The sequence below is a fragment of the Doryrhamphus excisus genome, linkage group LG7 (assembly GCF_037039965.1).
Source record: "Doryrhamphus excisus strain RoL-2023G ecotype Guam linkage group LG7, RoL_Dexc_Guam_v1.1, whole genome shotgun sequence".
In the NCBI taxonomy this organism is placed as follows: Eukaryota; Metazoa; Chordata; class Actinopteri; order Syngnathiformes; family Syngnathidae; genus Doryrhamphus; species Doryrhamphus excisus.
The window spans coordinates 13,071,330-13,082,103 of record NC_136363.1 but is presented as its reverse complement, the minus strand read 5'-3'; the positions used below and the strand labels follow the sequence as shown (position 1 = coordinate 13,082,103).

The window sequence follows — 10,774 nt, the reverse complement described above, 5'->3', positions numbered from 1 at the left end:
CCCGCCACACACACACACACACACCCACACACCATCGACCCCTCCCTCCATCCTTTTGGCGCATGCACATATCCTCGCTTTTTTTTTCTTTCCATTGAAATCTAAATCACAGTCACATGATCGACTGCACATTTGCGCCTCATACGAGCGGACACGCACGTGCAGGCACACCCGACTCCCGTTGCCATGGTGACAAGTTACCATCACCTCCTTGCAGCATCAAGTGCCAGGCGGAGGTGGGGGAGATAAAGTACAATGTGCGTGTCAAAGGTATGGACACACTTTGTCATGTTATTGAATGCTAAAGTGTCTCAAAACTTATGAGTGGTAGTGCAACCTTCCTCACTCTGTCACAAGATGGTGTTGAAATAAAGTTGTATGAGATCATTTTAGCCAAACAGAGGCTCAATCACGTTCTGATCACGTTGAGTTTATGCCAAAACACCAAATATTATGAAATGGAAACAAACGGAAGTAGTAGTTAGTTGAGCAGTTCAAAGTATTGAAAAAATAAGCCGGCTCGCCTATGAGGGGATGAAGGTGGATGCTAAGGACACTGCGGCCTCTGGGGGGCGCCAGAAACAGGGGGAAAAATCACCATCAGTAATTCTATTAAAACATTTTTGGGAACTAAAATATTACAATATTACAACAAAAATCTTTGTATATTTAAAGCTTATGTATATGTATTTTTTGTATATAGTTATTGCATAGTGAAAACGTAGCTTAGAGATTTATTTAGTGGAACCTGTGCCATTGGATGTTGATTGTTGTATTTATATACTTATGATTTATTCCCTTATTTACAGGATTCTTATTTTGTGGAAAGGGTATTTATATTATATTTCAGACTTTTTTGTATTTATTTGTAATTTGTTAGCTATGTAAATTGGGTGACAGGTCACCTTACAAATTAAAGGTAACAGTAAAAGCAATGTCATTCAATTTGCTTTGCCAGCTATGTAAATCACAGATGGAGGGGGGCACCACTTTGTGTATGGGGCTGGCTCTGAGCGACATTTAAGCCCCCATTACAGAGTATATATGTATACTGATATATTTATATTGAAAACATTTCTTTTTAACGAGGCATAGCAAACATAAACAGACACGTGTACTAAAGGTTTTATTCATCAGTGGTCTTTAGTCTGTACAGCGACCCCCAAAATACAAACCCATCATTAAAATAAGTCAGCTTACAAACTTGTTTTTTCTTAAAAAACGAGAGGGAAAAAAACAAAAACATGGAGGGTGTTGAAACTTTTTGGAATATGTTCGGATTTAAGGTGGCATGGGTGCCCTTAAGGGAACCCGTGGTGGGGCACTGGGTGGCCTCGGCGGCATGGGGGGAGCTCTCTGGAAGCCAAAGGGAGGAGGACGAGGGGGAGCGGCGCCGTAGCCCGGCGGGGGCATGGGAGGAGGGGGTCCTCTCATGCCAGGAGGTACGGGGTGACCTGAAGGTGGTAGATGGAAAAGATGTCAAAAGTATAAAGAAAGAGCTTATGGCAGCCAAGAGTGAAGGTTTGCGTACCCATGGGTGGTCCGTAGGGAGCCCGGTGCGGCATGCCCATGGGCGGAGGTGGGGGCATGCCAGGCGGTGGCGGTGCACGCGCTTGATTTGAGCCTGGAGGTGCTGGAGGCGGTGGCACCATGCCAGGAGGCGCTGGAGGTGGCATGGGCATCTGAGGCATACCTGAAGGAGCCCCCCCCAAGGGTTATACATCACCATGGCAACACATTTACCACAAAATAACCATGTACCTGCATGCATGGAGGCAGGAGGGAAGGGTGGGGGTCCGGGTGGGTGTCCACCTTGTGGGCCTCCGTGTCCGGCGTGCATACCCATGTTGGGAGGCATGGAAGGCATGGACCCTGGAGGCGGCATGGGGGGAAATGCTCCAGGAGGGGGCATCCCTGTGCGAGAGGAAGCTGTTGTCATTTCTGTACGGCTAAGCTTATTTGCCCGTGACCTACCTGGCATGGGCATCCCGGGTCCCATCGAGGTCAGAACCGGCGGCGGTATAGCCTGCGGCGGCGGCGCATCAGCAAACAGCTGGTGAGGCCTGTCCGCCTGCGAGAGGGGGTTTTGAGCGGCGAGGAGTCGCTCGGCGGCCGAGCCGTGGCGCTCTCCTTTGGAGTCCTTCTTGAAGGCGTAGGATACAGTGATGGGCCTGTTGCACAAGTACTGGCCGTTCATGGCCTCGATGGCGGCGTCGGATGCATCAAAGCTGGCAAAGTTGATGAAGGCGTAGCCCTTGGAGTTGCCCGTGTCAGGGTCACGCATGATCTTGGGTGTCTGAAGGATGACGCCGAACGCACTGAACGTGTCATAGAGGAGCTTCTCGTCGATCTCTGGGTCCAGGTTGCCGATGAAGATGTTGGCACCCACGTCCAGGTTTTTATTGTGCGCCGACGCCTTGTTGACTCTGATGGGTTTGCCGTACAGCTTGATCATATTCATGATCTTGATGGCGTAGTCTGCATCTTCTTCACTAAGGAACTCCACAAAGCCATATCCTGGAATGCAGGCACCAACGTTGTTATCGTTTGCCCATGTTATCGCAGAGAAGTGTTTATTAAGTCACCTTGATGTTGTCCTGTCACTCTGTCTTTGGGCATATGCGTGTTGACAACAGGGCCAGCCTGCAAAAAAAGCTCCCACAGTAACGGCTCGGACACCTTCTCATCCAGGCCACCCACGTACACCGTGGCATCTGCACAAATAAAAACACATAGACACAAAAGGTCAAACTTTTGAGCCTACGGACCGTCTCGTTTCTGAGTCTGCGCCAGACTTCATCGTGATCGAACACTACCGTCATGTATACAACAAAACAGCAGCAAAATATCAAGTGAAAACAGCACAAAGCGCACAATCAATACCGACTCGCAGTCAGAGTGAAGCTGGAGTTTGTTTTACACAGAAGATAATAATAATAGAATTTTATTGTCCATTTTGCTTAGTCTTATTTCAACAGTGGTCAGTAATTGAATAGGAAAGACTACAACAAACTCGAGTTCAAAAATGATCGATCAACAAACATTTCCTGAAGTCACATCATTCATTTTCTACCGCTTTTCCTCCGTTTAAGATTAACAAATCTGAGGAGCCACTTGGGAGCCAAAATGCCGACTCTTTTTAGTGAGCCTCGCCAAAAGAACCGGTTCTCTAAAAAGAACCGTCACGTTTGTCGTATGTACCCACTGCATCGACCAAGTCAAGGTAAAATGGATTATATATAATTCTTGCCGAATTTAATCAAATTTCCCATGTAATTCGACGTTCGTTTAAAGAAAACTTAAACTAAACCGCAACAGGAGAATTGTCTCTCTTGCGTTGCCGTAGGTTGCTCACTTCATGTTAGTCTGCTAACTGCTAAGCTAACTGCATCCGGGCGCAAACTGCATGCATCACGTTCCAACATGTTAACAATAAAACAAATAACAAGGATATTTAGAATTAACAGTGCCTCGAACACAACAGCCAGCTCCCAAATGTTATTTGGACATTAAATCGTGTTCGACTGAAAAAATACCGACGAGCAGCTAAGCTAGACTACAGCATGTGTCAAGCTAGAGACCAAATATTAGCGAAGCAGGCAACGAAAGGAGGCCAATAAAGTGTCACAACGGACGTCAAATGCCCAAACGCTAATGTGAAATAGTAGTTAAACGTACTGCACTGCTGAATTACCTTGGTTTCTTTCAGAAATCGGCCCCGCTGCCATGTTGAATGAACAACGGGGGGATACCGCTTGGAATGAAGCTCCGCCTCTTCCTGTTTTGAAAGCGGAAGTAGGACACCGCTTCAACAAACACAACAGTACAGTATATTTTGTCCACAGACTTGCTACATACCTGCCACAATCAAAACATACACTCACATGTATACTGCAGTGTTTTATTAGTAGCTTGTGAATTTATTACCCCTTTTTAACTTTCTTCCACCCTTCCTTTTATTTTGCTTTTTCTATTCAATCAACCCAGGCTTAGTTGAGTTTGTACTTAATGAAAGTGATGACGTGTAAAAGTGTATCATCGTGTACTTTATTATATAAATCTACTAAATGTATAAACATTGAATACAAAACACTCATAGAAAATACACACAATGATGACCTGGATAAGTTCTTTACAAAAACAAAAATACTGTTTGGATAACAGACAACTTAATAGAAATATCATGCACCCAAGGAAAATACATGTTTTAATAATGTAACTCGGTAAAAGCCCTCAATATAAGGATCACACACAAAAGTCTTTGTCAGAAAGATGGCTTACGCTAAAAAAAAAAATTAACATTGACATCCAATAGTAAAATCATGCGAATGATTCATGGCAAGGCTGGGATATTAAGAGCTGCCAGATTTGAGGTTGAGCGTTTTATCACATGAATGCGCTATTGTTCGTGGTGGTAATTGAACGTGCATGGAAGCGCTTTCCTATGGTGACCAAATGACTCTCCTGCTGCAGCTAAACTAACACTAGAGTAGGATTTAAACTCTGAAAAGTTTTTTATTACAGGAAATTAAAGAGGGGGGGGGGTGGATTAAGTGTACTTAAGTACGCCTGCTACCGTAATTGTAAAGGCACCATCATTGCCACCACAGAGATCTAGCGTTTGTGCTTTTTAAAATCTTTTTATATGCAACTCTACAGTCATTCTTTGCAGCTCTAATCCAACTTTGCCAGGGATGTCCCATTTAGAGCGTTGGAAGAGTACGCCTCTGCTACACTGGCACTGCAAAAACATTCAAATCAATTGCTGTGTGTGTGGTGTTGACTTAATGACTCACATGTGATGCAGTTGCTCAACACAAACAACCACAATCAAATAAGAACCTGGAGAGTCAATAGTCTAAACTGCTGGAACAACATGTTTGTAGGTCCTTCAGCCAAAATGTACATTCTGATGCAAACACACCCACGCTAGCTGCTACACCTGAACTGCTTTGCTTCAAAAATGATCGCCCGTGTTGATGCACAATTCTGCAGTGCTAATAAAAGGATCTGTGTACTTTAAAATATGCAAAACACAAGTTTTAATCAAGGCTGCATGGTGGTGGAGTTGTTACCATGCAGGCCACACAGCTAGGAGACCAAAATTTGATTCCAACCTCGGCAATCCCCGTGCATGCGTGGGTTTTCTCCGGGTACTCCGGCTTCCTCCCACATTCCAAAAACATGCTAGGTTAATTGGCCACTCCAAATTGTCCATAGGTATGAATGTGAGTGGGAATGGTTGTTTGTCTATATGTGCCCTGTGATTGGCCCCGCCTCTCGCCTAAAGACAGGCACCCCTGCGACCCTTGAGGATAAGCGGTCGAATGAATGAATGAAGTATTAATTAAAGAAATGAGTGTTTTGATGGCTTCGCACATTCACAGATGAAAGGCAGCTCCTAGGCAAGACAAAACATGTAAACGCCAGCCTGCTGGTACGCCAATTTGACAAGAAAAAACACAGGTGTTGTAAGAACGAGGCACCAAATGGTAACAAGCATTCTATCGTGGCTTGTTTCATAGCTGGACATCTGCGTCGTTACCCAGGATTTAGTGGGCGGGCAGCGTGGCGGCGTTAGCGGCGTTGAGCTGGCCCACGGCTAACATCAGGATGTCCTTCTTCTCCTTGTAAAAGCGCAGCTCCCGCCCGGCCAGCCTGGCTTCCTCCAGCTCGCGCTCGGTCGACGCCAGCTCCTGGGCGATGGTGCTGGCCACGCTCTGCTCCCGGTTCACCCAGTCGGCCGCCATCTGGGTGCGCATGTCGTCGTCCAGCGCCCGGTGGGAGTAGTGAGCCAGCACTTCCTGCGAGGCAAGAAACACCAACTTAGTTTTGTGTGTTTGCTGTGACTACAAGCGACTCCACACGCCAATCGGCCAAACTTAAGACGCAAAAAAAGGTTTCAAAATATATAAAAGGTAAACAAATTATTACATTTTTTTGTATTTTTTAATTTATTTTACATGAATTAAATATTTTATATTATAAATATAAATTGTTAAAATAATTTGGCAGTATAAAGAACCTTTAAAGTTTAGGAATAAATTATTACGTTGACTATTATATCACCATATTTTATTTCCAATTCAACATTTAAATGCTTAACCAAAGGGCTTCCTAACAGGGGAGAGAGACTAATATTAATAAAAAGCACAAGTAAAAAAATAAAAATGTGAACATAAATATAACACTGAAAAAATACCTCAACAAAAGTGAATTGAGCATTATTTTGAAAGAGGTTTTGATTTATAAATACATATATGGATCATTTTAAATTCAAACATAATTATTTTTCAACATATGAAAAAAATGTATTTATTTTAAAGAAATATAATATTGTAGAAATAAAATGAAGCATGATGCGAAAGCAGCTTTGTGCAGGTGTACCTAATGTTGTGATTTTCCCAAACTAATCCAACTTGAAGGGGAACGTCATGTGAGAGGAGATGTATCCTGTGTGTGTGGGAGGGAAAAACCCTCAAACCGCAAAGCACGCCGCTACAGCGTGACGATTGAAACCATGTGTCTTGTAACGCCGGCTTGGACGCGATACGCTACCTGACGGGAACACTGGCGTTCCCTCATGGCTTTCAGGCTTCCGTTCCAGTGGAGGAGCTGGAAAACGGTCATCAGCTCCTGAAAAGGGTGATGGTAGAGCTTTTACGACACACGGATGTGCAAGTGAATGCATCGTTCAATTCTTATTACATCTAAGGTAGAGGATTCTAGCTTGATGCTTCCAGTAAAAAGACTCAACACTGGACTCCAGGCACCGGCCAGCCACTTCCTGAACATAAATGACAACACATGCCGGATTTTTCTTCTCACCTGAAATTCCAGCATGGATTTTCCTTTGTTGGATTCCAACATGAAACGGAACGCCCCGATTCCTGTGTTGGGATTATCGGCCTCCTCTCTGTTTCCCTGTGGGAGAACACGCTGTTAGTGCAAAGTAATTCCTACGTACCAGATAAACATGTCAGACATCCGCGACTTTCACGCTGTAAAACTTGGACTGATTCCCACCGTTCTCTCCACGCATGCACCTCCAACACAGCAATTTCCCTGACAGTAGGAGTTGGCATCAGAGGTGTAACAGAGGCAGGACCACCCCTGTGTGAAAAGGGATATCGGATAGGCCAGGGCCATTTGTAGGGCTTTTAATGGGTGTGACCCCTATTTGCGGGAATTGCGGGTAAATTTGGTTTCACATTGATGCTTTTTCTACACTGACCAAAACTCCCAGCTTTTGCCGGCTTTCTGTGTGAAAGGAGCTTGGCACTTAAGCCTGTGACAGCATAACTACGACCACACCAGAACTGATCCCATGTCGGCATCTACAGATACACGACACAGCACGGTGGCGCCGCTAGCCAAATCACCGAGATAGTTGGCACACACTTTTAGGGCACAGGGATGCACACGTGTGTCAAATTTGAGCAAGATTTGTTGAAAAACACGAAAACCATCAACCAAACGGTACACCTTTGCAACTGTCCATAAGATGATATTTGAATTTGAACATGTATGCTAGCATGTCTTCCAAAACATTTTGCCAATGGCGAATCCGACGTGGTGCTACTGTGACATCTTGGCACGATGACTCACGTTGAAGGACGCCAAAGCCTCGCTGACGCTCTTCTCGATGAAGTCGTCTGTGATGCGTCGGGACGGGTGTTCATTAAAGACGGAGTTCATGAGGGCAATCTTGGCTGCGCTGCGCCTGGCCTCAGCCTTGGTGGGGCAGAACTGCAGTAAAAGGAAAAGAGTTGGGGTGGAATCGATGCATGTTTGCTTATGAAACACGGCGCAGAGTTGAGCACAAGTGCAGATGTCGTACTTGGAAGCTTCCGAAGCAGCTGCCCCCCGGGAGGCTCACGTAGCAGACGTACGGCGGGCTGCTGGACGGCACCATTTCGTAAACAACCAGCGCTCCGTTGCGTAGGTCGGCCCCCCGGCTCAGCTTCATCTGCCAGAACTCCTGCAGGGCCTCCACCACGTTGACTGCAGGAGGACAACAGAAGCGTCACCGAGGGTGGTCTCGCTGATTGAACGAGCGCATCCCCGTGTTAAAAAATGTGGTCAAGACAACAAAAAAGAAGCCATAAAGTCTTTTTGGACGGGTCCAACGTGGGCGGCTGGCTTCTGGCGCCATCATCTCCAACTTGGCTGAGGAACGTTTGTGTACTCACACAGTAAATCATGACCTTCAGATCACCGCATCCCAGTTCTTCAGGTTACAGAGGACTTGAAACTACCACTGTGGGTTTAGTTTTGGACAGTTGATTAGGAACAGCCCACTATTTCCTGCTGACATCATAGTGAACGCTGTTTCTAAAGCTTTGCTGCTTAAAATGGAGCAAAATATGCAGTAACATGACACCACCAACCATTTAAACACACACAGGTTAGCAGCGCTAAAGTCATGTGAATATATTACGCTGTATTTTCATGATGCTGTACCTTTAAGGTACCAGATGGAAGTGTAGGATCTAATAAGCTTCACAGCACAGGATGTTGACCTCAGTGAAGACAACGAGAAAGAGAAAATGGAGGGATTTGGAGTATGTGAAATATATCGATATGTCATGTATCTTTATGCTAATAATAGTAACTAATAATAGTAATAATAACACAACTTTGTATTTCAACTTTCCTCGTAATATTGCAATGTTATTCTCGTTAAATTACCGTATTTTCTGGACTATAAGTCGCTCCGGAGTATAAGTCACACAAGGCTAAAAAATAATTTAATTAGGTAGAAAAAATATATACATAAGTCGCACTGAAGTATAAGTCGCATTTTTTTGCGGGTAATTTATTTTAACTACTTGACCAAAATCGACATTACATCCTCTTTGAAGGCAATAAAAATATATATACAATATATACTATATTGACACTTACTATGGTACCCAGTATGTCATTGTATGGTCATATCACCACGTACTTCGGTACGAGGTACATTATTTTAAAAAAAAAAATAAACTGTATTATGGAAAGCAGGAAGTGAACAAATGTAACAGTTACTGATTGTAAAAGTACCAGATGGAGGGGTAGGATTTAATAAGCTTTGCTTCTTCCTACTCCTTTTGGACATGTGGAACTGGGAACTGATTATGGGATGCATTCAATTGTAATCTGATGCATGTTTAAATGAAATAAAACCATTACCATTAAAAACATGTAGTGCACCACTTGTATACACATATACAAGGACTCTCTGGTCCAAACTTTAGGTACAGCTACACTCCAATGCACAAGGTGTTAACCAAATTCTGCCTTCATGAATATAATAATGTTGATTCTTATGACAGTTAAAAGATACGGTGCAGAGGTGTACCTAATTTGAACACACAATTGTAAATATTATATGCAAATGTTGACTTGTTTGTTTTTACCTACATATTTATATTATTTTATCTTGTATTACTGCTATTTTTTAACCCCATTTTTGTGTTGTAGAATGTATGTAGTGACGACAAAACGATGTTCTATTATATGGTGCATGAAAGCTTGCTGTGTTTATTTCAATGAAATAAATGTCCGTCTTATTGATCTTTCGTGTAATCCCTGCTTTGGCTTTAGTTCTTAATCCGATAATGAATTGGACTGAAACAAATGTTACACTACCAGAGCTATGCTGTAGCTGGACTTTTAAGAGACATAAATAAAAGGACATAAATGAGCAGAGTTTGAGGCATGACGTGAAGGAATGTAGCCGTTTATGCTCCATTTCCAAACAACACATGGCGCCGCTAAAAGTGTCCGAAAAGGTGGAAAAGGTGAAATGAATCAAATAAAGCTTGTTACCTCTGCCGTAGCCCTGCGTGTGCTTGGCGAAGCTGCGGACCACCGCCTCCACCGCCTCCTTCAGCACCGCCGGGTTCCCCGGGTTGCAGTGGCCGGGGGCGGTGGGACCCAGGCCGGCCCCAACTCCGGCGACTCCCCCGTAGAGGCTGTGGAGCTGAAGTGGCGGCGGCGGCGGAGGAGGCCCCGAGGAGGCGGCGAGGGAAGCCGGGGAGGGCAGCAGCGGCGGCGGCGGGATAGGCACCGTGACGCCGGGCCGGAGAGAGGAGGAGCGGAGGGTCCCCGTCGGCCCAGAACCGAAGCCGATGCCCGGTTGGAGCCTCTGATTGCGGATGTTGAGGACGTGAGAGTCCATTGTCCACAGGCGACGTGGGAAGTCCGGGTCCGGTTGGACTCTGGACCGAGCGAGCAGACGGTCGGTTCTGGATTACAGTGAGTCCTGAATTTAAGACCACTTAGGTGGGTTTTGTCAGCCTGGGCCAGAACTGTACTTGTCCGTTGTTCTGGTCTGCATCCTCCCTGGACTGCTAGCTGATGCCTTCAGGGACACTCGTAAAACAGGCTTCTTTACCACAACGGTGTTTTTTTTTCTTATTATTGGTTTCTCTCAGACTTTAAAACCCGCACGAATAGATGATACAGAGCATCTGATTGTAAATAAGTTATTTTAACAACAAACAGATACAATTAAATCCAATGAGCTCATTACGGTGACAGTTCACGTTTCAGATTTTTACATTGCCCCTGAAGGCAACAGTGTAAAGTCAGAAATATTAGGCCAAAGAAATTTGAGCCTCCTCCTCCTGTGTTTCTTTGAGTCTGGCCCCTTGCACACAGTACAACTACAATGAGGCTTTACTGGTCATGAATTCCACTGGAAAGGCCAGTTTGCTTCACAACTAATCAAGATAAAAGGTCTCAACTCACAAGATTTGGGACCACCAACTTTGTGAGAACAGAAAGG

The 10,774-nt window shown here is 44.7% G+C and overlaps 2 protein-coding genes across 4 annotated transcripts; both read right to left on the bottom strand.

The window, feature by feature from the left end:
• Positions 1–1,111: 1,111 nt before the first annotated feature.
• Positions 1,112–3,821, bottom strand: sf3b4 (splicing factor 3b, subunit 4). Of its 3 annotated transcripts, none has more exons than XM_058046526.2 (6): positions 3,695–3,821; positions 2,586–2,714; positions 1,975–2,517; positions 1,762–1,914; positions 1,532–1,693; positions 1,112–1,454 (listed from the first exon to the last, which is right to left on the bottom strand). In XM_058046526.2, the coding sequence occupies exons 1-6, from the start codon at positions 3,726–3,728 to the stop codon at positions 1,282–1,284; spliced, it is 1,194 nt and encodes a 397-aa protein (XP_057902509.1). In that variant the 5' UTR covers positions 3,729–3,821; the 3' UTR covers positions 1,112–1,281. The 3 variants fall into 3 exon arrangements, with proteins under 3 accessions (XP_057902509.1, XP_078648270.1, XP_057902508.1); XM_078792144.1 differs by having other exon boundaries at positions 1,766–1,914; XM_058046525.2 differs by having other exon boundaries at positions 1,762–2,517.
• Positions 3,822–4,025: 204 nt separating this feature from the next.
• lix1l (limb and CNS expressed 1 like) lies at positions 4,026–10,759 on the bottom strand. The gene is made up of 6 exons (XM_058046527.2): positions 9,814–10,759; positions 7,841–8,004; positions 7,609–7,749; positions 6,829–6,924; positions 6,559–6,636; positions 4,026–5,804 (listed from the first exon to the last, which is right to left on the bottom strand). Exons 1-6 carry the CDS (start codon positions 10,163–10,165, stop codon positions 5,553–5,555), a joined length of 1,083 nt encoding a protein of 360 aa, XP_057902510.2. The 5' UTR covers positions 10,166–10,759; the 3' UTR covers positions 4,026–5,552.
• Between the last annotated feature and the right edge of the window lie 15 nt (positions 10,760–10,774).

Bases quoted from the DNA above. Each gene is read 5' to 3' on its own strand.
- sf3b4 (XM_058046525.2), bottom strand. From the start codon at position 3,728: ATGGCAGCGGGGCCGATTTCTGAAAGAAACCAAG. The intron at 1,694-1,761 runs GTACATGGTTAT...GGGCTCCTTCAG, and splicing joins TCCTGCCTCCATGCATGCAG to GTATGCCTCAGATGCCCATG. The intron at 1,455-1,531 runs GTACGCAAACCT...TACCACCTTCAG, and splicing joins TCCCTACGGACCACCCATGG to GTCACCCCGTACCTCCTGGC.
- lix1l (XM_058046527.2), bottom strand. From the start codon at position 10,165: ATGGACTCTCACGTCCTCAACATCCGCAATCAGAGGCTCCAACCGGGC. The intron at 8,005-9,813 runs GTAACAAGCTTT...GTCCTCCTGCAG, and splicing joins CACGCAGGGCTACGGCAGAG to TCAACGTGGTGGAGGCCCTG. The intron at 6,925-7,608 runs GTGAGTCATCGT...GTTCTCCCACAG, and splicing joins AGGCTTTGGCGTCCTTCAAC to GGAAACAGAGAGGAGGCCGA.